The 27,775-nt window shown below is 37.1% G+C and overlaps 3 protein-coding genes across 5 annotated transcripts; 1 reads left to right on the forward strand and 2 right to left on the reverse strand.

Annotated features, from left to right (window-relative positions):
- The first annotated feature begins 48 nt into the window (after positions 1-48).
- On the forward strand, positions 49-8,421 carry LOC140758521 (E3 ubiquitin-protein ligase ORTHRUS 2-like). Its single transcript, XM_073094722.1, has 9 exons — positions 49-669; positions 4,604-5,136; positions 5,393-5,518; positions 5,929-6,028; positions 6,153-6,214; positions 6,313-6,415; positions 6,931-7,072; positions 7,208-7,425; positions 7,522-8,421. The coding sequence occupies exons 1-9, from the start codon at positions 181-183 to the stop codon at positions 8,188-8,190; spliced, it is 2,442 nt and encodes an 813-aa protein (XP_072950823.1). The 5' UTR covers positions 49-180; the 3' UTR covers positions 8,191-8,421.
- A 2,972-nt stretch (positions 8,422-11,393) lies between these two features.
- LOC140780064 (uncharacterized) lies at positions 11,394-12,961 on the reverse strand. The gene is made up of 2 exons (XM_073125378.1): positions 12,626-12,961; positions 11,394-12,061 (listed from the first exon to the last, which is right to left on the reverse strand). The coding sequence occupies exons 1-2, from the start codon at positions 12,873-12,875 to the stop codon at positions 11,574-11,576; spliced, it is 738 nt and encodes a 245-aa protein (XP_072981479.1). The 5' UTR covers positions 12,876-12,961; the 3' UTR covers positions 11,394-11,573.
- A 3,267-nt stretch (positions 12,962-16,228) lies between these two features.
- LOC140780063 (protein BONZAI 1-like) lies at positions 16,229-26,322 on the reverse strand. 3 transcript variants are annotated; one of them, XM_073125377.1, is made up of 16 exons: positions 26,027-26,322; positions 25,654-25,701; positions 23,719-23,867; positions 23,527-23,575; positions 22,365-22,421; positions 21,247-21,455; positions 21,042-21,153; positions 20,714-20,775; positions 20,426-20,528; positions 20,214-20,328; positions 20,020-20,096; positions 19,771-19,908; positions 19,395-19,559; positions 19,211-19,324; positions 18,903-18,986; positions 16,229-16,647 (listed from the first exon to the last, which is right to left on the reverse strand). In XM_073125377.1, exons 1-16 carry the CDS (start codon positions 26,171-26,173, stop codon positions 16,630-16,632), a joined length of 1,647 nt encoding a protein of 548 aa, XP_072981478.1. In that variant the 5' UTR covers positions 26,174-26,322; the 3' UTR covers positions 16,229-16,629. The 3 variants fall into 3 exon arrangements, with proteins under 3 accessions (XP_072981478.1, XP_072981477.1, XP_072981476.1); XM_073125376.1 differs by having other exon boundaries at positions 18,903-18,999; positions 21,042-21,176; positions 21,273-21,455; positions 26,027-26,320; XM_073125375.1 differs by having other exon boundaries at positions 16,276-16,647; positions 18,903-18,999; positions 26,027-26,321.
- Positions 26,323-27,775: the final 1,453 nt, after the last annotated feature.

Consider the following 27,775-nt stretch of genomic DNA (forward strand, 5'->3'; position numbering starts at 1 on the left):
GCTTACTATAAACCAAAGAAAGCGACCAGTCCGTCTCTCAAGCCAAGAGGTAGAAAAGAAATTTCAAACCCCCTCCATTTCTTTTTTTTTTTCAAAACCCCGCCTCTTCTTCTTCTTCTCCTTCTCCCCTGCCGTCTCCAAAACCCTAATCCTCTCCTCTTCTCCTCGCTGAGTTCTCCAATGGCGTCAGATCTCCCGTGCGACGGGGAAGGCGTGTGCATGATCTGCAAGGCGGCTGCGCCGGAGGCGGAGGTGATGCTCTGTCGCACGTGCGCCACCCCGTGGCACGGGCCGTGCCTTTCCAAGCCGCCGGAGACGCTCTCCGGGGCCGTCGACTGGCTCTGCCCCGACTGTTCCTTGCCGGACGACCTCCCCCTCGCCGGCACTGGCGCCGCAGCAGCGCCGTCGGCGGGTGCCAGCGCTGACCTGATTGCGTCGATCCGGGCGATCGAGGCGGATGGTTCGTTGACAGAGCTGGAGAAGGCGAAGCGGCGGCAGGCGCTCCACGGCGGCGGCGCGACGGCGGGGGATGACGAAAGTGGAGAGGAGGAGGAGGAGGAGGAAGGGAAGAGTAAGAAGAAGGCGAAAGCGAGCAATGACGTTCTTGATCTTCTTGACGAGAAGTTTAACTGCTCCTTCTGCATGCAGTTGCCGGAGCGGCCCGTGACCGTGAGTTCCTTGCTTCTCTTTTTAGTTTTGACGATTTTTTCTTTAGCAATTTTCTTATTTATCCAAATGTTGTATTGGGAGTTGCAAGTGAAGAATTTTGAATTTTTAGATGGCGTGCTTGTTTTAGATATTTGCTTTCAACCGGATCATTGCTTTGACTTTTATGTTTTTACTCTTATCGGAGATTATGAAGTTTTTTTCATGCGCTTGTGTATAGTTTTTCAATAATTTTGGAGGCCCTTCACTTCAATGCTATTTCTTTTCTTTTTGCTGGTCTATCGATTATTGATGGTCTCAGTAATCCTAGATTGCAGGTAGTTTCTTCTTTCGTGTTTCCTCTCTGATTTCTTTGGGATTCATCGTTGTGTCAGTTGGTGAATCAGAAATCTTTGTGTCACGCAGTCATACTACCCTGTAGTATGGCTGTTGTCATATGGCTATTGTCATAAATTAGAACTTAGTTTAAATGATTGTATGTTGTTACTGAAATGAGATTGTTGGTCTCCGAAGCATTGAATGCATTCCTTATCTCCTTAAATGAGATTATTGGCCTCCGCAGCGTTGAATGCATTCCATATATTTTCCCAGGCCGGGTTATAATTAGCAAGTATTGTTTGTTTCTTTGTTACCTTTTCTCCATTGGCATTAATTTTTGTAGATAAAACATGAATGATGCATTGAAGAATTTTTTTTAATATAATCCTTTCCTCTTTTACTTTATGTCGTATATGAAGTACCTATTAATTGCATCTCTGAATTCTAAATGGCCACCTGGTCTTACCTTAAACGGCTGATGCAGCTATTCGTTTTCATCTGTCTTTTGGTTCCACCATTAGACATTACTAAACTTGTTAATTTCATGTGTTCTCATTCACTACGTTACATGTCTCATGAAAGCAAAACTGCAACTTAACTACTTTTGGTCTGGGTAAATGACTATTCCATAGAGAATTAAAGATCATAGATGCTAATCCAAAGTTTTGGAGGGGGTCAATACTTCACTTCAACAGGCCCTGCTACTATTGCCATATCTAGTTCTAGATGGTATAAGTTTCTTAGATGAGAAAACAGAAAGCTGTTTAATGGATGCATTGATAAAGTCATCTTATTGAGTTACTTTGGCATACAATTTATTTTAGTCAACGGTTCCAAATGCTGCGTGTTATCTCATAATGAGTTAATGACAAACAGATAATGAACAATATGTTTTGCTATACAATATTCCAAGTACATAACTGCTGCACTATAGTTCTTACTTATTAGACATGATTACTGCTTTCTTTAGCTCTTACACATGGCCGTTTGACAGTTTGTATGTAAATGGGGAAATTAAAGAAGAAATGGAAAGAATGAAATGACACTAGGTAGGCAGCGATAGGGAAAATACAAATAATAAAGAGTATAGGAGTAGCAGAGGGTTGACTATGGTTTGAGTGGCGAACTTGAGGAGATTGAGGAGCATGAGGAGCCACAGTGAGACAGCAAGAAAGGTATTATAGGAGAGGAAGAAGAGATTAAGAAGGATTGAGACATTGCATTAAGGGAAAGGGAAAAGAGGAGTGCACTTATGGGATGTAAAAGAGGATTAGAGAGGCCATGCTTACTGGCAGTTTAAGATAGAGGAAAGATTTGCAACCATAAGTTGCTCTCAACTATTTACCTCTAGCTCTTGTGGAAGGATAGAGAGAAGTGGAGTGCATTAGGACATTAAAATTGGAGTTGGCATGTATAATGATTCTAGTTGTATTCTCATTCTCAGTGTGCTTGCTGGCACAATCGAATCGTCTAGGAGATTCAATTAAGCCATCAAACACTTGCACATTACACATTCGCTTCACAGAAAATGTATTCTCTTGGAGAACATATGTGGCCCGTTAGATGATGTTTTGGATATGGTAATAGGCCCCATATTTTGGGGATCCCTATCACTTGCACACACGTCAACCACGCTTACACATCCATCAACCAACTTCCATGGCACGGTCTTTTGGCAGTTGGCTTTCCTTGATCCAATTTCTTACAAGCATGGAGTCACGCTTACACATCCATCAAACAACTTCAAGAGCATGCTTACACATCCATCAAATAACTTCAAAAGCACATATTTGGTATAAAACTTGCTATGATTGGTTATTTTGACGGTGTTGAATAGATGAATAGTGAAATAAAATAATAGAAAGTTAATATAAGGATGAACGAAGTTTGTATTTTTTTTGTCTTGCATTTATGGCTCGAAATAATAGAAAGTCAACAATGAGCAAATGATTTTTAAGACATTAGGCACAACATCTTGGTACAAAACATGGTTGAAGTGATCTATTGATTACGTGATCACAAATCAATCTTCATATAACTTTTCATTGCTTCATGAAAGGAAACAATCGCTTGTAAAATGATATTAACCATCTAAGAATTGGTGTCATACTATTAATCAGATATATTTTTGTTAGTGCTAATAATAGTAGAGAGGAATGAGGTATTTACATTGAGATTGTAAAGAGAACTCTAAAGGGAGATACTTTGAGATGTTCAGAAATTTATAATTTGATGACCAATATTATCGCAACTCTTAACTACCAAAGTATTATGAATGTCAGGCATTTTGCTTTTTTGCTTGGGGGGAAACGACACCTAGTGATGGACCACATCCAATAGTTTAAGTATCACAACCTAGGTTTTCTTTGAAAGAATAGAAACGACAAGGCAAGAAGTGAAATATGTGTTCTCGTAATCAAGGTTTGGAATCGTGAGTGGGATCATGATCAGTATTGGCCACCCAAAAAACGATATGTATTGATTGCCAGGATTCAATCATAGTATATTTTTATTATGTAACATTCTAAATATTATTTAAAAATACAGACAAATTTCTAAAATTTATAAAAAAATAACAAAAAAAAGGAGAAAATAATAATTATTTGTATATAAAGCCTAAAAATTAAATAAAGATACCAACTTACTCAAAATTTTGATGAATACCAATTTGGCTATTATAAATAGCTAGTGAAGATGAAGAGAGAGAGAGAGGCAAAATAGAAAAAAAAACTGCAGTTAAGAAGAGAAAAGAAAGAAAGAAAGAAAAAAAAAATCATATACCCGAGGTCATCGGAGTTTGCTAGAGTTGGTTTTGCTTGTCGAAGTTGGACCTCAACGTCAAAGAAGCAATAGCTATGGTATAGAGAGAGATTATTGATGTCCCCAACCAATTTTTTGATCCATGCTCATAATTACAGTGAAGTGATGTATGAGGTTATTCAGAGTAGTTCCCAATTAAGTTTGATATCAAGTTGATCAACTAATTTAGCAAGAGATAAATGGGAGGCAATACGACTTAATTGATGCATCCGAACCAAATCCTGTTTGAGTTGCTACTACACTAAAACTAACAGCCAATCAGAGCTAAGGAAATCAATTAATTTCCTTGGTACTCATTTTTTGTGGGTGGGGGGGGGGGGGGGGGGGGGTTAAATGGTCACCATGTAATTTAAGATGGAAAGAAGTTAGTTGATCATTGAACATGCGAATCTCTAACTTTGTATCACTTGCCTTCGCCTCTTTTAAGATTGTAGGTCAAGAGTCCGAAAGTGTAACTATTGTAGTGCTATTTCAAATATGCTTAGATGCTGGTCATTTTGATAGTTAATGTTGGATAACGGGGCAGTCTTTAGTTCTCTTTGATGTTCTTTAATAAAATTGTGTCCTTTTTCATTTCTATATCATTCTTTGTAATTTCTATGTGTGCTACATATGGTTGTCATCTATTTCTCCATTGAAATACCTTTCATTGTTTGTTAGAATATAAATAATAAAAACTATCATTCTCTAACAGCTTAAACTTTTAGAGTTGATAAGTTAACATGGTATTGAAGTATGAGGTTGTATTAGAGTCTGTTTAGCTTTTATTTAATTTCTTGATGGTTTTTCTATTTGGCAGACACCATGTGGTCACAATTTCTGCTTAAAATGCTTCCAAAAGTGGATCGGACAGGGCAAACTCACGTGTGCAAAATGCCGATCATCCATTCCATCCAAAATGGCATCCCAGCCTAGGATTAATTCAGCCCTTGTTGTCGCTATACGAATGGCGAAAACTGCAAAGACAGTTGCTTCTGGTGGTCCAGCACATGTATATCATTTCATGCGTAACGAGAACAGACCTGAAAAAGCATTTACAACTGAGAGGGCTAAGAAGGCTGGAAAAGCAAATGCTTGCAGTGGCCAGATCTTTGTTACAGTTCCACCTGATCATTTTGGTCCGATTCTTGCTGAAAATGACCCCAAAAGGAATAGTGGTGTTTTGGTAGGGGAGTTGTGGGAGGACCGAATGGAATGTAGACAATGGGGTGCCCATCTACCTCATGTTGCAGGAATTGCTGGCCAATCTGAGTATGGTGCTCAGTCAGTTGCTCTTTCTGGTGGCTATAAAGATGACGAAGACCATGGAGAGTGGTTTCTCTACACTGGCAGGTTTATTCATTTGACTTGATTTCTTATCCCTAGATCAGTTGGGTCATTGTTTTGTGTGATTTTTATTATATTAATTGTCTTAAGTCTCAACATCAGCTTTTGTGGAGTTGATCCAACTTTATATTCCATTTTTCCTTTGATCTATTTACTTGTTGGTTGCCTTGTTGGTCTAGTTTCCTCAACAATGTTACATTTTGTAACTGCTTGTCATAAGTTTTTTGACATCTCAGTTTTCCTTTGTGAAAAAATTGTGCAGTGGCGGTAGAGATTTGAGTGGCAACAAGCGAACAAACAAGGAACAAGCCTTCGACCAGAAATTTGAGAAGCTTAATGCAGCTCTGCGAGTGAGTTGCTTGAAGGGTTACCCTGTTCGTGTAGTGAGGTAAGTCTCTTGGTTATTACTTGTCATATGTTGTCTTAACAGATTGACAGGCAATTGTATATTTATAAAGGGCGATGTCTATCCTCTGTTATCTGCGTGCATAAAGACTTGATTGTGCTGAAATCTTTGCTAGGAATTCTCTATTTTTCTGTTATAAGCTTTTATTCAAGCTGCAGCTGTGATCAGTAGTTTTAGCTGACAGGGAAATGATGGAATTACCTTTTATCTAATGATACCCAATCAGAAATCTAGAAGTTATAGTATTAAATGGTGCATTTAGATCTTTTATTGGTGATTAAACATTTAAACCCCTTTATTTTTGAGCCCATGTCCGTCCTGACTTTTTTACACTATAACTTGCTGATTCTATTTTAGTCGCATTCTTTATTAAAGATATCTTTACTTGGAAGGTCTCATAAAGAGAAACGCTCTTCGTATGCTCCCGAGTCTGGTGTGCGGTATGATGGAATATATAGGATTGAGAAATGTTGGCGAAAAGTTGGGATTCAGGTAATTCTCTCTCTTGTCTAGGCAGAGGGAATAAATATCCCTTATTTAGTACCTCTTTTTGTAGACCAGTTTTGGGAGAAAAAATTCTTAGATCAATTGATATTTGTTCTGCATCTTGTCTCAGGGTTTCAAGGTCTGCAGATATCTTTTTGTTCGATGCGACAATGAGCCAGCACCTTGGACCAGGTATCTTTGATCTTTCATCCTTGCATTTCATCCTTTTTTTGTTCTTTTCAAGAGCTATGCAATATTGTTGTCTAATATTTTATTCAACCACATGACAGCGATGAACATGGTGATCGTTCAAGACCATTGCCTGCTATTAAAGAATTGAAAGGTGCAACAGACATTACTGAGAGGAAGGAAAGTCCAGCATGGGACTATGAGGTATAAATGTGCTGTTGAATTTGCTTTACAACATCTTGAGTCATGAATTGATTAGGCTAGAGACTTTATTTGCTTAAAGCAATTCCTGAAAAATCTACTGTGGGCTATTCAAGTTCCAATCTTTTAGCATTTACTGTGATATTTGTAGATAAATTTTTATTACCCATTTGCATTGAAGAATTATAATAACAATTTTGGTAGTAAATCATAGCATGCTTTTCCTTATACCGATATTTGCTAGGTAAGTATGTTGCTAAATATCTATTTTCCATATCTACAGAATATCATCATTGTCCTCTAAGTCTCCACTGTGCAGAGAGAAGATAATAAACAATGAATAGAAGTGCATCATTTGATAACATGCCATTTATAACTAGAAACTTCTGTAATTGAAGTAATGCTGTATCTCTGTTTTGTGTAACTTACGGTTTTATTTTGTAGATTTTTATTGTCCTTGAAGAATTGGACTTTTAAGGATTACGAGAAAATCTTTGTTTTAACTTTCTGCCAAATAGGAAGAGAAAGGCTGGAGATGGATGAAGCCTCCTCCTGTAAGCAGGAAGCCTGTTATAACTGGAAACCCTGAAGACCAAAAGAGAGCCAGGAAAGCAGTAAGGCTTGCACAGAATACATCTGTCAGGGAGAAGCTGTTGAAAGGTTTCCACCCTTCTGTAATATGTTTCATTTGCTTTTTTATCATGGCATCCTTGTGTTTGTTGGTGTTTTATTTTATGTCTGCATGCTTTTCTGCTTTCTATCCTCTAATTAATTATTGATTGCTTGGGACTGCAGAGTTCAGTTGCCTTATATGCCGCAATGTGATGACTTCACCACTCACAACTCCCTGTGCTCATAACTTTTGCAAGTCTTGTTTGCTTGGGGCATTTTCTAATCAGTCTTTTGTGCGGGAGAGAACCCGTGAAGGTGGTCGGACCCTGCGAGCACAGAAAATTATTAAGAAGTGCCCTGCTTGCCCAAATGATATATCTGATTTTATACAGAATCCCCAGGTAACCCCTATTCAAAGCAAAGCATCATACTCTTGAGTTCTTGCTCTTCCCAAACACATTTGAGAGCACTCACACTAAAGTATATGCTCGTTCCAGGTCAACAGAGAGTTGATGGATTTGATCGAGTCACTTAAACGAAAGAATGAGGTGGAAAATGTGGAGCAGCAAAATGAGGATAGAAGCGAGGTAGTGCTAAAATACAATGAGAATGTATATGATAATACTATGGTGGAAAAACAACTGAGCAAAGATGAAAGTGCAAATATGGAGAGCAAGTTTGCATTAGAAGATGCCAGTGATTGTGTAGATGATAAGAACTTGAACGAGGAAGAATCTGCTATTGGAGAGGATAACAAGATTGAAAATATACCAGAAGGTGCAAACTCCGCCAGTGGAACTGGATCTATGTACTCCTGCAAACGAAAGAAGCAAGCTGTGAGTGGCCCAGGTGGTAAAAGGACCAAGAAGAACAACAAAGTTGACAATGATGCAGTTGGCAACTTTCAGTTAGACTTTAAGAAATCTGGTGCTGAAGTTGACACCCACATCAACCTGGATGGAAAGTCTGAGGTTGCTGCTGCTGCTGATTATGAAGTTGAAAATAATGGCGGGAAAGAACCGCAAGATCTTATGGATGATAAGTTTGCTGGTTCTCTGAAGCAAAAGGTTGTTAAGAAGACTGGGAATGCAAACTCTGAAATAGCCAATGCTGAGTCACCATTAAGCCCCCTCCATGTTCCAGCTGATGACGACGACTCCCAGTAATCAACTTATCAAGCCAACATTTATTTACTTTGAAATGTTTTCTCTTTTTGGGTTTCTTTTCTTGCGGTTCTTTTCTGGGGAAGCGCATTAGAAAGTTCTCTATAGGTAGCAGTGAGCAACATGTTTAAACCTCAGGTTTTGCAGATGCCTCAATATCTGGCATCTATATATATATGTGTCTGAACCGTTCTTTTTGGGCCCTTAAATGATAGTATCGTCAATGTTTCATCTTTCTCATGCAAATCTCACATTATTTTCTACTTGTTTCTACTTCTTTCTTCATTTAAATATTTGATAAGATAAAGAGACACTGCCTCTCAGATATTACTCCAACTGACGAGGGTTGGTGATGTTAAGCACCAAATTTATATGCCAGAAACTATACGCAAAGAGATTCGAGTTCTATTGGATGTGTGGTTGAGCCTAATATACCTCTTATTAGGTCTACGAATATTATATAAGAACGACGGGCACAAATAAATCAATGCTGGCTCTCAATGAACTGAAGAAATCTTCTTGGAAACTCCACACGCGTTTTCGACCAAATTAGGCCTCCTCCCAAACTTAAAATACTCGAATAGGCCACCCTTTAGACTTGGACATAGATCGATAAACTAGTTTGGACTTTGGAGGCCACCCAAACTTTTGGAGCGATCTACTTCTAAGATTTATTATTATTTTACTAGAAAAAAAAAGGGGGGCATACTTAATTATACCAAAAAGAAAAATTCTGTTTGGGTGGAGTCTATCCCTCTCGTCATAGATATTTTGTATAATTCTATTTACTATACTTTCTATCAAAGAAGAAAAATAAAAGGAGTATTCAAAGAAGACTTTGTCTCATCCCTTTTTTATTGCATAAAATCAAAACCAACTAAAGGATATTACTTTTGAATTACAAGACAAGATGCTTTTTAATAAGTCAAAGAAGAGCCTCTTTTATTTTCTTTTACTAAAACGTCAATCATATAGGTGGTCATTCTAAAAAATAATTAAAAAGGACAATGTTGTTATATAGTCTAAGGTGTATTTCTTATAATATTGTCTATGATCATAATGTTTTATATGACAAAATCACAGAGCACCACAAGAGGGTGTTGCTTGGAACATCCCAATCATAGACATCAAAATAGAAGATATCACTCAACAGCATCCTAATCTCGATCCGACTCGGATTCACCAACTAGTGGAATTGGTGGATCCACATGGCTTTGGTCCAGCCCATCTCCATTGTGATGGTTACAGAATTGGTCCATCCCCACCGAATCTTTGAGATTTCTTTCATGGATATTGCAATGGCTTTATCTCCATCAGAATTCATCCACATTCTGATAATTACTTTCAAACTTTTAATCATAAAAGCCAACAAGTTTGTAGAGCCCCATCATATAGTTAGGTCCCTGTATCATAATGAGATTGACATATTCTTTTTATATTATTATGTTAGGCTTTGTTTGATTCGAGGCTAAGTTCCGAACTCGATCAGTTAGTCTTATTTTTTAGTTTTAATCTTTTAAATAACAAACTTAATTAGATTAATAAAAAAAATATTTAATTACTAAATTAGTTTGAGAGTTTCTGAATGAGGGTTCTTAAACTCAAAAGTGAACGAGGCCTTAAAATTTTAAAATTTAGTCCTCGGAGTGTTTTCTTTAGAGATCTAACATTGTTAAACACATTTGCTCCTCAAAGTTTAAAAAAAAAATGGATTTGGCTTAATTTTAATGTCTCAAAAGACGATCACTATATATAAGTAATAGAATATTCTCCATTTCATTGGTTGCTTTGCCTGTTAGGTGAAAGTTAACTCTCTTTGAGGTATTAAAACAAAACGTATGTTTGAAAGATAAATATTAAAATAGTAGGGTGTGAATGATAAAAGTTTAGGAGAGGAAACAAAACATAGGATGTATTTAATTTGATAAAAGTTTCCAAAATTTCACACAAAAACCCCTCTTATTTTAGATAATTATTTGCATGCAGTCTGCATGGGAGGAGTTCCTTCCCCCACAAGGCTACAAGCCAAGATACACGTCCACACACGCATCCCCGCGTGCATGTCTCCACGTCAGCACTTGGACCGGGGGGGACCACGTCAAAGAAATCGGACGGCATGCATAGAGAAACACACACGTGGCCGAACAGGAGCGACTTAGATTTGAGGAAGATCTAGTCGCCACGTGGTGTCGTACCGAAGGACAATTAAAGTGCTCAAGAACTCTTCTAGATATCGATCCACGTAGGCATATAAATAAGCTGCAGGCCAGAATTAAAAGCTAAGCCAACGCCTTAAATCTTAAATCCTAAAGCTCGTATTGCATCCCTTAAAAAGAGAGATATATATATATATATATATATATATATATATATATATATTTAATGATAGTTATAAGCTAAAACCAAAAGCCAAAAAGAGAAAGAAAAAAAAGGTAGCTATAAGCTATGAATGGTAGTAGAAGGACCATATCATCAGATAGCATAGATTCTTTCCTCTCTTCTTACTTCTTCTTTGGATCTTTTTAGACTATAAGATTGTATATGTCTTTCATATAGGAACTGTAATATGTTGATATATATATATATATATATATATATATATATATATATATATATATATATATAATAAATCCTGTTGCCTAATTCCTTTTTATATTCTATTCTATATTCTATATTCTATTCTGTCTCTTTCTCTTGGAAATATTGCCAAATTGTTGACAGTATTGCCTCTTGCTATATTCTCTTCTGTCTAACTGGTTAGCACACAGGAAATCCATGTAATCTAGATTTTTATGGGTATCAATAATATATCCTTCTTCTAGATAATCACTGTGACAAACAATTTCCATGTCATATATTCCATATATCACATTAATTTTCTTATTCTTTTCTATTTTTAATTCTACTCTCTACGGCCTAGAATAGTATTGATCTTGTGCCATTCCAACCCCCTAAGGCGCGATCTCTCTCTTTATCTCTAAGAATTCGGCGAAAAAGAAGTCATAATACACATTGTTGATTCGTCATCTAACAGCGTAAACTTTTGAGTGAATCGGTTACTTAACATGGTACCGAGTTAAGTTTATCTGTGAACTGTTATGCATCAATTAATTGGTTATTTGACATTCTTCTCAACAAGCAACAATATATGCCTTGTGCTTCACATCCAGTGAAGGGGTGGAAGAACAACAATGATCGACAAGAAATTAATAATAGATCAGCAGTAGCTAATTATACAACAGTTAAACTGCACCAGTTTATTATTGAGAAGGGATCTAACAAATCAAAAATATCTCAGATCTATAAATCTAAACAAAGTGATTTTTTTTATATGATGTTATCCTAATGCACACATATCAATCTTTCCTCATTGCACTATGAGCTAGCTAGCACCTCCTCTCTTTGTCTCCTTGTTGATCAACATGAGTCCATGATCTAGAAGAAGAAGAGGAAGAAGAAGAAGTTGTGAACTGCTGCGAATTAGAGAACTCTATAAATTGCTGCGATGAACTACGAGAGGATCCTGAAAGCCCTGATGGCACACTGTTCGGGTCCTCATCCCTACTCTGGAGGAGTTGAGCATAATGGAGGAGATCAGGATATGCAGTAGTTGCCTCATTCTTCGCCGCCGGTACGCCGGGACTAACCAAGAAGCCGAGCTCAGTGCGGCCTTGGACTCTCTCCGGGAAGTTGAGCTTGGCCTTGGTGCCTTTGAATCGGAGGGCGGCCTCGTCGTAGGCTATCGCCGCCGTCTCCGCCGTGTCGAAGGTGCCGAGCCATACCCTAGCTGCCTTCTTGGGATCCCTTATCTCTGCCGCCCATTTGCCCCATGGCCTCTTCCTCACTCCTCTGTAGTGTCTCATGCGCACATTACCTTAGATTCAATGCAAACTTGGTAAGAATTTCTTAGTAACAACTGATTACCAGCTTAAGATTTAGCTTATGTTTGTATATTCACATTGTAGATCATGAAAACTTACTTATGAAGCGTATCTATCTACTCATTTTATTCTTGAATGCAATCTCTTAGAACTAAGAGTCTTGAGCTTAAGCTTTTTAGATAATTAATATGGTCATTTCATAGAGTTCGTGCTCAAATAATATAATACATATGTATCCATATAGTTCTGGAGATCTCAAGTTGCAACCAATATAAGTTCATAGTTCTAATAATTCATGTCCACAGGGCTGTTAGCCTTAGTTTTCTTTGATAGTTACTCAATTAATTTATGGGTTTTGACTTTTGATAACTCTATATCCAGAAAACATGAAAGGCATGAAGCAAGAGCACTACATGATTTGAATTTTCTATTGCCGATTCATCTTTGAACAAACTCACATACCCAAATTCGAATTGTAATCTTTAAACATGAAATTAGCTACTAGAACAAGAAAAGAGATACTGGTGCAATAGCTACTTTAACCTATATATATATACCTTGCTCCTCCGAGGACTGGTTATTAATTACCTCCCTCTCCGTTGATCCGAAACCTGGCACAACTACGACCGAGTTCCCGCCGATCGCCGCAGGCTCCCCTTCTCCTCCTCCTCCTCCTCCTCCTCCTCCTCTTCCTCTTCCTCCTCCTCCTCCTCCCTGAGAGCTCGAGCTGATCACTTGCGCGAGGGCCGACACCATCGCTGACGAGTCCTGATCGGCGCGTGCCGATGTGTAGTGGTGTGAGGCCATGTGTCTCTTCTCATGCCTTACTTTGCTCCACCTTAACTCTCTTAGTAGCTTTCCTCTCTTTAGCCAATCTAATTGGCCTTTGATATCTATATCAGAAGATGAGATATATGTAGTGAACCTCGAGAATATATATATATATATATATATAGAGAGAGAGAGAGAGAGAGAGAGAGAGAGAGCTGAAAAGAATAGTGGCAGCGGTTGGGTGGAGACTTTTATTTGTTGAAAGAATCGAGTCATATTATGGTTTGATATTATCTCTTACTTGGTAAATAAACAAATTTCACAGGTGATATATATATATATATATATATATATATATATATATATATATATATATATATATATATATATCCTTTGAGACTAAGTATAGATGTGTAGAGAGATGAGAGGAATAATGGAGTAGGAGGAGATTCCAATTCCCAGGTGATATAGTCAATGCTCTGATATTCTAGAGAGGAGACATAAACTTGTGATCAGGTCTATTATGTGACACTTCCCGGACTTGCACGTTCCTAGTTGCATTTTTGAATATGGAATATTTCAACTTGATTCAGTTCCCATTAACATTTGGTTGGTTACAAGTAAAATGAATAGTTTATATAGGTGCCGCGAAATATTTGCATTAATAATTTCTTCAGGTGGATTAAGTTCAATTTTTTTTAATAAATAAGTCAAATAATAGCAGCATGTCATTATCTGCACCATGCATAGCGGTCATCATCTTCAAGTGTGACAGTTTAAATGATTTTATTATCATTTACGCTGCTCTGTTGTTTGAATCTTCACGGTTTGACTCCTTTTCTTCTTCTTCTTTTTATTTCTTATTAGAAGACACTATGAATTGGATTATAGCTTAATATGGGCTAACTTGACTGTGTACAAAAATATTCCATCTTTTTTTTTTTTTTTTCATTTGAAAAGAGGGTATTTTTCAGCTAATAAAATAAAAGCAGGGATCGAACTGTTAAAATCCAAAAGACAAAATATAAATAATAATAATGATAATACACTGTAAATCCCCTTCTTATTATTATATTGTCTTCATCGACTATGTAAAACCTACGAATATTTGTTATAGAATATTTCTTTTCACCTGGGCTAGATCTTGGCAAATGACAAGCTATTGCTGTTAAGAATCTAACAGGCCGAAGCAATTAAAAATTTAGTATTAGCTCTCGTGCCGTGTCCTCTTTTGGTTGCCCGTAACCTGTTCGAGTTTTGGCTTCTACGAAAAGATTGCAGTTTGTTTAGTCCTCGAGCTATTCACTGCAACACGCATCCACTTGTTCTCATTGTTCCTCCACCCAAGGGACACGTCTATCCCTTGTCCTTTCCACTTCATGACCTTTTAGACGCAGAAAATAAAGAGAGAAAAAAAAACCGAGAAGAGTTCCCTTGGAGCCAAACACCCTTGTTCAAGGTTTTCAAGCTCTTGGATTTAGAGTTAAGTTCCAAGTTGTACTCCACTTCTTTTGTGGTTGGATAAGCTAGTATATACGACCGAAACAGTGGGGCATTTCTTAGAAGAAAAAAAAAAAAAACAATGGGCCATTAATTTTAGCCAGTAGGATATATGACTTGACCGTTGAAGTCTTTAGTGGAGGCTATTTATTAATTCAGCTGATCTAAACCTTGGAATCTTGCTTGAATTTTAATCCACCGTCTAGAGTCTTCTGGAGTGATGGGTTTTGGGCACCATTAATGCAAAACTTGATGTCAAGGAAGAATGTTTGTCTCTCTAATGCGTGGTGGTTGTTGCATATTGATAACGATCAAAGTGTGATTTGTTGTAAACTTAAGATCAGAGCCTTCAGGACTAACTCAAATACCTAAAATGATTACAGTTAAACAAAGAAAAAAGTGATACAACTAAAGACATGAAAATCGTTAAAACCGTAGTAACTGTCAGAACCTAGGTGAACTGTTTTATATTTTTAGTAGCTGCAATCATAGGTTGAGACTTCAGAATAATGGGGTTAGTTAAATGGGCCAGCCAGTCCAGCAAAACCGAGTGGGATAGGCATGGTCTAAAGTCAAGAAACTCTACCCACCAATTGAATAACACAGTAGGGCAACTAGAACTTTAGGAAGCTCTACCCTACTCTAAACTGTGCCCAAGTCAATGGTTTGAACTTTAGATGAACAACCAACAACCATCAATCATTCAACAACCCAGCATGGCTAAAGATAAAGAAACTCCTCCAACTTACAACCTCTATTCATCGTAGAATTCAGAAGTAGTAGTTATGGGTTGCTTTACTGTGGCATCAATTAATAGTCTAGTAGATTACGTCAAGGCTGCAAACCCAATTTATTTTGAAAGTTACTCAAGGGACAGGCGAGTTTCCAAACATTAAAGACCAAAAAAAAAAGGTTGAATCAAATGGGCGACTTTTGGTGCAGAGGTACAACCTAACGACTCCATATTTTGGCGAAAGTTAATTGCTCCCAAGATGGGGGACTTTTCGTGCATAGGCACGACCTAACAACGCCTAGAAAGAATGCTAATAGAATGATGTTTAGATAGTTAAAGAGAGAATTTCTTTCTAAATTTGAATCTTAGCAGCATTGATTTAACTTGGATATTATTAAGTTTTCACTTCTTGATACCATTAAATTTTCACTTCTAAATAAATATATATATATATATATATAAATATACCACTACGGAGAACACCCACGTATGTTGATTCTGATAGCAATTAATTTTCATCAAAAGTGATTCGACCTATTTCTCTAAAAAAAATTAGAAGCTCACATATTTCTACAATAAATTAAAAAAAATCCAAAAAAATATATTTGAATACATATATACTAATATACTACATTTTAGTCTACTGTTGGGTCTTACATGATTCAAACTAATGGCTTCTGCTTCCTAATCTATGTTAAACTCATCTTTTTCAAAAGGTAAAGCTAGTAAAAGAGGTTCGAGTCTATCTTTGATAAGATGCTTGCCATGATTCATGAAGCAACCTAAGGTTGACGAGGACGTTCGCAGTTTGGCTTGTGAAAAAGACATGTATGGCCTACCACTATAGCTCTAGTGTACTCCACAGAGAAGGAGGGGTAAGCATAGAGTGGTCTCTGATTTGGAATACTTAAAAAGATTATCCTCTTCTTAACCACAGAGGAAGAAGTGTGTGCTGGAGATATCCAGTCTCCTGAGAGTGATGTGAAGCCGACTTCTTCCCCTCAAGGTCTCAGAGACAACTTTGTGATGTAATGTGATGTTGGTTAGGTTAACAATGTCACATAAACGGTTGCGTTAAGTATAAGGGAAAAAAATGTAATTCATTTAATATAAACAAAATTTGAATCTGAGAATGTTTCAAGATACTTACACGATGTGATCTGAAGCAATCTTCACCAGAGGACCTATGAATGACACAGCAAACACAAAATTGACTTGGCTCTTAACCTTGGATTGATAGATAGTTAAATAGTTAATACAGGTCCGAAACTTCTAACTCATTCTCTACAATTACCCGACTCAGATTCTTACCGTCCTTTCCTTTTCTGTGGAGCAGGTAAATCTGAACAGGCAACAATATGAAGAAGAGCAACTGGAACTGGACATCAGTTCCGAAGAGCAAATGGCAGCAAAATGAAACAATGAAGGCCATATCACACATCTACATTTCAAATGCGCAGAGAAAAGAATTACTTATGTACCGACTTGTTGTTTATATATCTCTAGTCCTCATGTAGCTCATGAACTGTCCAGGCAACTCAGAAAGAAGTGACTGAATCACTGATATCTCTCCATCTGAAAGAAAGGAAAGGCAGAAGTCATCACTATTTCTCCCCTCTAAATAAAGAAAGGTTACAACATAAATTATCTAAGTGGAAAAAGCCATATTTAAAACTCGTAACTTGTAAGCAAGAAATATTGAATGACTAAACCCTAGCCAGATTAGTGAGGATTTGTACATGGCACTACAGTCTTTCTAGAACAGCGGCAAGCTGCCTCCCTTGTGGAATCAAACTTTTATTGCTCTGATTCCTAAAAAGCCCAACCCCGCTAGGGTGTCTGAATTCCACCCTATCTCCCTTTGTAATATAACTTATCGACTTCTAACAAACTGTTAGCCAATCGGCTAAAGCCTCTTCTGGCTCAGCTCATTACGCTTGAGCAGTTTGCCTTCGTTGAAAGCCAATTTATTGGGGATGATATCTTGCTTGTTCAAGAGATGGCACTCTTTGAAATATAAGCTTACTAATGAAGCTTATATGATTGTCAAATTTAACATGGAAAAAGCTTATGCAATTAAGGCTAAACCCAAATGGGAGCTTCTCTGGAAATTGTCGATTGCCCCGAGAATTAAAACTTTCTTGTGGAAGCTCACTTAGAACCGTCTGCCTACTTAAGCAAGACTTCTTAGGCTAGGTATGCCAATCAAACCCCTCTATAACAATTATGGCCTTAATCTTGAAACTGCGAATCATATCTTTTTAAATTGTATCAATGCTAGATTTGGGATTTGAACATGACCATTCTTGGTCTATATATTTCCTTCAACGGTAATTGGTTGGAGAGAGATTGGCTAAATGATGGGGAAACTTTACCAAAAGAAAAATAAAATTTCGTTCTGGCTCTGATTGCAAACTCTTTATGGCAACTCTAGAAATATAGAAACTTGATTAATATCAAGGCTCGACAATTCTCCTCCTATAATTGCCGGTGAACTATTATCACAATGACCATGGACTATTTTAACCCTAATAGAAGTTCTAGATCCCCAAAAAAGCAACTTCCTCCACCACCAATTAGGTGGGCTCGGCCTTCGCATCCTTGGGTAAAACCCAACTGCAATGGCAAGGTTGGCTTTTCCGAGATGCCGATGCTGATGATCTCTTGGCAGGTGGTGCTCCTACTAACTACGATAGTGCACTGGCTACTGAAGCATGGGCCGTGTGCGAGGCTCTGGAGCAAGCGGGACATCTAGGCCTCCACTACTTGATCATTGAAACGGACTCCAAACAGCTTAATTAGTTTCTGGCCACAAGAGTAGGCAGCCAGAATACAAAAGACACTATTATGGATGTATTGCACCTCTTTCGTTCCTTCACGCAAGTTAAAATTAGTCACACCGTTAGAGAAGGGAATTTTGCTGCTAACTATCTAGCAAAGCAGGCTAAGTTAACCTCTTCCTCTTTTTTGTGAAATGGCTCAGGAATTCCTGAGCTCTCCTCTATCTTATGTCTTGATACTGCTGGTACCCTTCATAGAAATGACAGTAAGAATGTAATCTTTTGAGGCGCCTTGCCCATAATTATTGAAGTTTTTAAGTACAAAAAAACCAAGATAGAGCAAGGACGAGCTAAGTCATCATGTCTATATTGCCAAGTAAGATTTGCACTAGATACATACTACGGTCTTATCCCAGATAAGCAGTTCCATCATTTGGGTACATTTTGATATTTCACCGACTATAATTCATTTCCTTTGGCGCAAAAGGCCAAAAAAATAAAAACTCCCAAAGTGCCAACTATAAACATTAAACTACTATATGTTACTTTCGCTCCTCTTCCATCTTATTCCACTTTGTGACTCATTTTTTCATGCCATTGCAATCCCTCCTTTCCTCTCTCTCTCTTTCTCCGCGCTCTTGGTTTTAGGATCATTAAACTAAGACTTTATGATGAATAAATTGTATGAATCTAATAATCAAATTATAACAAGATTCCTGAAGTTGTATAGCAAAAAAATAGGAGGAATGCCCACGTGATAACAAAAGAGCAAATGTTCCTGTTCATCGCCGAGGATTCTTCAGCTTGTACTTTCTTACCTAATACATTTCTATCAGATTCTCTAATTGTATAAGAACACTTAGATCTTTTCATGGACACTCAAATGCAAGCATGAGCTTAAACATATGCATGCGAGCGCGCGCAGACACACAGACAGAGAGAGGTCTATATTTATTACGTCACGGAAGGTATCTGAAATCAGGTAGGAAGAACTGAAAAAAGAAAACCCATGATACTCCAAGAGGTAATTTGTGAGATATATATACGTACACTGCACGTCGCGCATAGGAACAAACTGTACAATATCCCGCGATGCAACTCGTCCAGAGGAACTTTCGAGTTTCTCCCCTTTGTCTGCATCTAAAATCTGCATTAGTGAAATTAGTGAGATCAAAATCTATACTGACAGGAACAAAGTGCTTCTGTTGCTGCTGGTTTTCCTTAATTACATACGTTCATGCAACAAAGTTATTTCTGTATATTAGATAAAATGATTTCTTTATATTAGACAAAATGGCTTCATGTAACAAAAAATATTGAGAATATAACAAGGAAAAATAAGCAGTTTGTCACTGCACCTCCATTTCTTTGAAGTCAGCCCCACCAACTCCAACAATGAGTATTGACAAAGGTAGATCGGATGCCTTCACTAGAGCATCTTTAGTTTCCTGAAGATCTGTAACCACTCCATCCTGGATATACGTTTCATAGGTTCAAAAGGATTGCAATAATAAATATAGAGTACTAAGCCTACTTACTTACCGTAACAATTAACAAAATAAAGTACTCCAGTCGACTGCTGGCAGAGGACTGGCTTGCCATCAATGCAGCAGTATTAATTACTGGACCAAAAAGGGTAGGGCCTGCCAGTGATACATTGTGTAGAGCACTGATATAAGCAGACATTATACCATGGATTCCTTCAACCTGAGACCAATTAAATGCAGTCAGAATTTTCACATCATTTACCCGAGATTAATCTCTATACAGTTGATATTTAATACATTAAACAATGTAGATTGCAAGTAAGTAACCGTATATCCTTCCAAATCAGATTCATTATCATTTTACTGACATGACTGACAAGCTTTTGTGAACAAAACGGAAAGGAAATAATCATAAAATACTTAGAAATGACCTCAGTGTGGTAAGTACTTCCATTCAAGTTGAAACAATGAGAGACAGGACCATCAATTGGTCTTGCTCCAAAGCCCCAGGCAGGAAAACGTTTATCTGTGTCGTAAAATTGCAGCACCTCTCCAACTTCTAGTATTGCCTGCAAATAAAGAATAATTATGCATCAGTCTAGCCTTCAAAGGATAGTTAAGACATTAAACAGACAAAATATTATCATGTGCAAAGAAAGATGCATAAAACTGTTCCTCACTCGCTGATATGCATTCGGCCGACCTGAGGGGTCAATATAATGCAAGGAATCTGGGAGGCGCGGATTTCCATTGGAAGCTGTCAAAATAGATATTTAATAAAATTATACTGTTAAAAGCATTATAGAGATTAAAAGGCGTGCTACCACTTAAAATCCACCAAGTTGAAGTTGTACCACTTAAAGCATAGATATACCTGTGAAGTCTATAGCTACCATGAACTTCAATTCACATCCACCAGAAACATAATCCAGGAATGTCTGTCTCTTGCTTTCAGAGTATTTCTCCACAACTATCTGACTTTTCAAAACCTGAATGCAAAACAAAATATTATTGTCAATACACAATTATTTTGGCCATGGTCTATGGAGAAAGGAGTGCTCAAGATTCCAGATCAGAAGTCTTTACCTTATTGCAGTAATCATGCCCCACAACAGTAGGTAGAAAGAAATTCTCACCATGCTTACTGTGGTGAAGGTTTTCCAACTCTGCCAGTGATTTCACAACTTTGCTGTCCAGTTTACATAAAATTGATAAAAAGTTAAATCCCATGCATAAATCATGTTAAAACCTTTTATCTTGTTTTATCATATATTAAAATGTACAGAACCGAAGTCATGCACACTCAAGGATGTATAAAGAGTACAACCACATGCACGTGCAAGCATCAAATATAAGAGGGATAAGTCAGAGTACCCAATCAAATCATGCTTGCCGTTGCTGTTGAAGTTAAAGCACTCTATGTTTAGAGGGTTTTCCTGCAACAAGTATATTGGATGGTGAGACAAGCAACAACCAGAAAACTGAGACAGTCAAGTAGAAATTGCTAATCTTTCCAACAAGGATGTTTCCCAATTGTTGGCACCCCTTTATGGTTAGCAAGAGGTGCTATGCTCATTCATATAAAATTTTTTCACTCAATTTAGCAAGGGTGCCATTGTAATACTCCTTAAAAATAGTTGGTGATGATCAAAAGGAAAAAAAAACAGAAATAGAGAAAAGAAAAGGAAAGAGACACACATGCCTTGCTTCCGACTTGTTGAAGATTCAACACTACTGGCTTCCACATGGGATTTAGGTCATTTTTTCTTACTTCTGTCTTGCAAATTGGAACAGGCACACCACTCTCTGTTACCCTAGATAATAGCAAGAAAGGGTCCTTAAGAAGGAAAAAAAGAGAAATAATGAAGCATCAGTAAAATCCATTACATCATATAGATATTTCTTACAAGAAAGAAAATGAGAAGCTGCCTACACTTTTAGAGAAAACATCCTTGTTTTCCAAATCCGAACAACGTAAAACCATCTCTACTAAGGTCTTTGAACCGATGCATTCTTCAGCATGAACAATGAGCTTGCCAAACTTTTTGGGGTGTGAACCTTGAGATTCTCCATGGTCAAGATCTAGAGTCAGCAATCTGGAAGATTTAGTGATGACCTGCAAAAGAACCGGAATAAGTTCAGACATCTTTGATAAGCAAGATGAAGTTATAGTTCTCTGCAAGTTGCAACCTTGAACTAGGATGCCAGTATGCCATCAAGCTAATAGAATATAATAATGATTGCTGTAAAAATGGATCACTATCCATTATCCATACTGCACATCAAATATTGGTCAAATCTCTAGCTTCTGGTAATATTAGAGTATTCCAAGTAGATTTCTAAAAGTTCTATTTTTCTAGAAATATCCATACAATCTAATTTTAGTTAAATTTCAAATTACCCCCCATGGCTATAACTAAAATTAGACATTTAAACTACCTTTCTGTATCACTTTGCCTCCCTGTAGTTTAGACTAATAAGAATCTATTAACTTTGTCATTCAAACTTAACAGAGAAAGCATAAATTACCGTTAATACCCCTATAATATTAATAATCCCATTGCTCGAGAAAATATGCTATATATTTAAGGTGATTAAAATTTCATTCCATGATCATATATAAAGAGAGGAACATTCTGGTAGTTAGATAAAACTAAGATTTGAGACTTGCAATCTTATATAGGAGAAGATAAAAGAGGTAAATAATTTCAAATTAGTTTAAATCACAGATGAGCAAAATAATATAAATAAAAGTTTAGGAGGTAATTTGTAGGCAAAACCGCAAAGGGCAATTTGTAAATTACCCTTGAATTCTTCTTAAAATTCCCATTATTATTGTGTACTTGTAGATCTGTTGGTAGTGGCACATTACAAGGTTTCTTATATGCTGGAAGGAAATAAAATGTAAGAATATAAATTGCGGGAAGAACTTCCATTATAATACTAAAAATAGATAATATTCCTGAACAAAGCATTTCATTCAGTGGAGATTTTCAACAACTAAATGTGCTTTCAGCAAGCATACCTCAGATAAAAGACAAGTAGCTTCTCCAAGAAATTCTTGCTCCTCCAGCTTAAGACTCTGCATAATGTGAAAACTTATTCCAAATAAAATCACCTAGTAGATAGCTAAACATGATATGAAACTACAACAGAGCATATGAACTATGAAGATCCAATCTTTGTAAGTGATTTTTTGACTCTCAAGAGTCAAGAATACTAATGTCAACTTTGGAATGAGAATAAAGACTTGGAAAATGATAAGTAGATATCACCTCATAAAATATACATCAAATAAGAAAAAAGTAACCTCATGCCCCATTGAACTTAAAACATACAAACACATAAATGATATGCATATATACTATATAACATGGATGATCGTGCCGACAGACATGCCCTGTGCTGACCGGCACTTATACCTCATAAAATATACATCAAATAAGAAAAAAGTAACCTCATGCCCCATTGAACTTAAAACATACAAACACATAAATGATATGCATATATACTATATAACATGGATGATCGTGCCGACAGACATGTCCCGTGCTGATCGGCACTTATTATGCCGGTGGCGTACCGATACGTAGCATGAGAGGTGTCGTACAGCACCACTACTAGCAGTTTCGCTGCTCTTGCCACTCATATCGGGTGCCCTAGCCCGAGGAAGAAAAAAGGGTGAGAGATGAGTCGAATTAGGTTACTTTAAAAAAAAAATTTAAGTTGCAAATCCGCAAACAGCGAGCCCATTCTCCTTTATATTTTTCTCTCTATCTCTTGCAGCAACAGCCGGCAAGTGCTGCAGCACATGCCTTGCCGGCTGTTGGTCGGCACAGTCCGTGCTTGTGGCACAGCCATTCTTGCTATATAGAATAAAACGAAAGACTATTCTTATAATAAAAGCATACATATTAATCAAAATAAAAGGTGGAATATGGAATCCAAACATCTATATCAATTGACATGATAAAATACGATATACAACATCTAGTTGCGTAACTTCAACTATATGTTGTATAATCATTCTCTTGTCAAACTTCAATAAAGTGAACACCTTGTCAAAAGAAAATTATGCTTGCCTATTTTTTCCTCATATGAATTACACTAACAAGAAAATGCATATAATGACAATTAGCAGAAGAACAAGCTACTATTTCACTGAACTTATAAGAGTGTAGACATACCTTCTCTGGTACGTTATGAAACTGTGAATCAATATCATATACCTGAAACCTGTGGCAAACAAATTATTCAGAATATGTAATCTGACAATAATAAAACAAGAAAAATAATAAAACTGATTCTTAACTTAAAAGGGGAACCTATATACTGTCAAAAATGCAAATACATCAACTGTAAATCGAATTGAAGCTTACACCAAGGGCTGGACAACCTCAAATTGGTAGTTCATAATAACTTTTGCAATCCATGAAGGATTCAATGAATTCAATATTACTTCAGTGCGGCCAATTTCTTCAAGTGTTCCATCTCTTCTTTTTGTGAAAATGACAGCCATTGGGTCACTCTATGAAGAATACTAAGATCATCAGTAGTATATATACATGAACCATACTAACAAATAATGATGGGATCATGGAAGAACACTGTGAATCACTTTTATCACAACGACTAAGAATTTATGAAAAGATTCAAAATAAACATATGAGAACAGAAGAGGTCCACTGTATAAACCTCGACTCCACAAGGTAATAAGAGAGTTCAAGCAACATCATTTTCCGTCTTCATTGACAAAAGAGAGAATGGTCTTGTTTTTGAAATATTCATGTTCTCTTTGAAAAAGAGCTCAACACTAAAACTAACTAGAATGACTAGCACAGGTGTAAGACAGATTGTACGGTACAAGAGAGCATGTGAAAGACAGATCATACGGTATAACAGAGCGTGTGCTAAATGCTCAATATTAATCAACATGTGCTTCTTTATAATTCATCATAGTTATGTAGTTGCATAGTCTTCTTAATAAATTTCTGGTATTTCTGGGGTAATATTAAAATTAGCTCTCAAAAATGAATTCTTATATCATGATGGTCCAAAATCTTTAGTTCCACTTACAAAATAGACTGCCCACATCCCCCAATTGGATTGCCATGGTGAGTCTGCTGACCATATATTGACACAAATATGTGGCTTATCTACAATAACACCTCTGTATCAACTATTGACAGTGTTTTTTTAAGCTAGAGCACCTTATGAGATTATAAAATATAAATCACTACCAAGCTCGTAAATCAATGCAGTCAGTGATACTTTAATTGGTCAGTGGTCATGTTATACAAGTTTGTCTCAAGTCTCAACTGACATATTATGTCGATGAAAGGAAGGAGGAGGTGTGGTCAGTGATCTGGTGGAATCTGTTATATCATGTACCTCTACATTTGAGCAGTCAGTGATCCCATAAACATTCAACTTGACTTAGTGCACAGTTCTCAGTTGAATCAAGTGCTAATGTCTTTTTTACCCACCACTTTCCCATGGACTTTGGTCTTCCCTTTGAAAGATGTTCCTACAGAGTAACATCCAAAAATTTACACATGTATATCTATCAACATCATCCCAAAGCCTTTTCTCTGCCAATGTGGGAATGGCTAGATCATAGACAAGGAAGATAAGTTCCAAAACGATTGATATATTTCTACAATCAACCACAAATCTGACATCAACCCTCTCAAAATTAACACTAGAGTCCCGACTAAAGTATGACTATGATCAAACAATAAAGCTGCCAGAAAAGTTATAAGGTAGTTGTCTTGAATTGTGATGGTGGTCTGCTTTGTGTTGCTGCTTACTGTTTAGGATTATACTGCATCCTTTTTCAAAAAGTCCTCTAGAAAAGAGAATGATTGACACAGGGCTAAAGGTGATAGCTTTTAATTATAGTTCTCTACAGTCTAAATATTGATCATATAGTCCTTTATATTTATCATTGAAGGGGATGGTTAAAACAGGTTGATCACAAAAGAGAAAGTCAATTGTGAGGACGGTTTGAACCTTAGTATCATTAATATACAAGCCTATAACTGTTTATATCATGACAGCACGAAAGTCGTTGGTGATGAAAACCGGTTCTTTCATGAGAATAGACAAGATAGACATGCTTTCACTTAAAAGTTCAAAGCATATATTAGCGAGTAATGAAGCAAATAAAAGGAGAAAAATACTTTTATTCAGATCTCAACACAACTAACTCCATAGTAGTACATTTTGGTGAAAGGACCATTTATTAAAAGTACAAAAGAGAAACAAAAACATCAAAAATAGGCCACTACATCAATCTATGAAATATTACTTACCTTTGAGAGGAAGTCTCGATCGCGCAGGTCAGATGCAGACAGTGACAGCTACAAAATATTGTGCAAAAGGCAAAATGAGGAATGATATCCAGGATGTGAACATAATGTTAAATAAGAATAGCTAATATCTCCGTAAACATGGATGGCATAACATTCTCAAAACCGTTCCAAATTAAGGGAAGTTGGGTTCAATTCTTGTAAACCAAAACTGACATCAGAATAGCTAATATCTCAGTTAAAGTTCGATCTACTTCAGCCAAGAGCAAATTGAGCAAATCGACAGCAATTCCAGAACCCAAAGATCTCAAACAAGAATTACAGAGCAAATCACAAACTAGAGCTACTTCAGAAACTAGATCAGAAGAATTCAGACCTCGATCTGGGAGAAAAGGCCGCCGCGGGACTTGAGTAAGTGCTCGACGGCGTCGGCCGCGTCGCCGCCTCCATGGGAAGCGACGGCGCCGCCGGATCCGACGGCTTGCCGCCCTCCAGGGACGTCCTCAGAGCAGCAATTTCCCATGACGAGGGCGATCGACCTCAAGAGAGATCGAGAGAGAGGAGGAGGTGACGGTGAGATCCAGAACGGAGAGGTGATAGAGAGCAGGGAAAGCGCGTAGCATAGATAGAAGGGAAGCACCAGGGAGAATAAACGAAGACTAAACTAGGACGGAGGAAGACTAAATTATCATCTTAGCCCAATAGATAGTAGTGGAATAGTCCGGAAGAATAGGGGCGAATTAGGGAATAAAAAATGTAAACATATGACGGCGTTTTAGGGCGAATTAGGAACAAAAGCGGTTAATGACCAATTACGGGCCTGGGAATTTCCGTACTTAAAGAGTCGGCGATTATAAGTGTTACGGCGGCGTGTTCTTTCTATAGTCGAAGCATTATGCTATGCTAGACAAGTAAAGAAAGTTAAGTGGACTTTGGCTTTTGAAACTAGTTTTCAATGCCTTGTATAGTGGCTTGACTTACAGTTTGACCATCTTCATGCTCCAAAAGCAAAGGGCGGTTGCTGAATAAAGAATATGTATTATATATGGGTTAATTATTTCCGTTGAATTATATTTGATTTTTACGAGATCCTCAGTAACTCTTTTAAGTTATAATGTCCTCTTAAACTTTAAAGAAATTTCAATATCATCATTCTATTTGAAAAATTGGATAAGTTAGCTTATGCAGCAGTTAATTGACTCCAAAATGACTTAGATGCCCTCGTTGCGTATTTCAATCAAATTAATAAAAATTTAAATACAGCTTTATGTTAACCCTTTAATTAAATTAGAATAAAGAATATATATATAATTAAGGCTAATTTATCATCTTCAATCTTCGCTCAACCTCCCCTTCAACATCGTATTCACGTAGAAGCTAACAGCGCTGAGATTCTTGCCGATGACATTTCCCTGTCACCAACTTATAACAGCCTCACACCAATTGGCCCAAGACCCTAAGCCGATCCCCACCTTTCCCTCCTCCTCCTTCCCCTGCCTCACTATTGGCAACTCTTTTACACACAGTGAGGGTGAGGGTGAGGGTGAGGGTGAGGGTGGTGAGGGCGACGGCCAAGGCAATGGTTTTGCCTTCTAGCAAACTAAGGTCATTGTCTTGTGGCTTCCGAAGGCCCTTGGTCGTTGTCCCACCTTGAGTAAGAGGCAAGTGATTTTGGGAAAAAGAATGGTCGTAAGTTTGGTGAAGGAGATGGGTGATTTGAGACTATTAATAAATTTATCTTACTTTCTAGTTATGGCTAAATTGATAATCTAGTTTACTTATTAGGGATATAATTGTCATTAGATATTTTTCATCATTCTCATTTTATTTTGTCCCAAAATTCAAGAGATATTGTAACCTAAATTTTTTTTAAGGGTCCGTAAAAATTAGATATAATCTAGAGTTGTAGTCGTAATTAATATATATATCGTATGCACTTTATTATAATAAAATAAGCATTGAATATATTAAAAAAAAAAAGTATGCTCTTAGTTTTATAAAAAAACTAAATAATTGAATTGCAAAAGTCTAGAAATCGGCACATTAGGTTTTAACATTTTAAACTATAAAAATTAACTGACCAGCTGTGTTATTGTTTCTTTTTTTCTTAATTTTTATGAACTAA

Source organism: Typha angustifolia, chromosome 3 (genome assembly GCF_048772165.1).
Source record: "Typha angustifolia cultivar Huaian chromosome 3, ASM4877216v1, whole genome shotgun sequence".
Taxonomy (NCBI): domain Eukaryota; kingdom Viridiplantae; phylum Streptophyta; class Magnoliopsida; order Poales; family Typhaceae; genus Typha; species Typha angustifolia.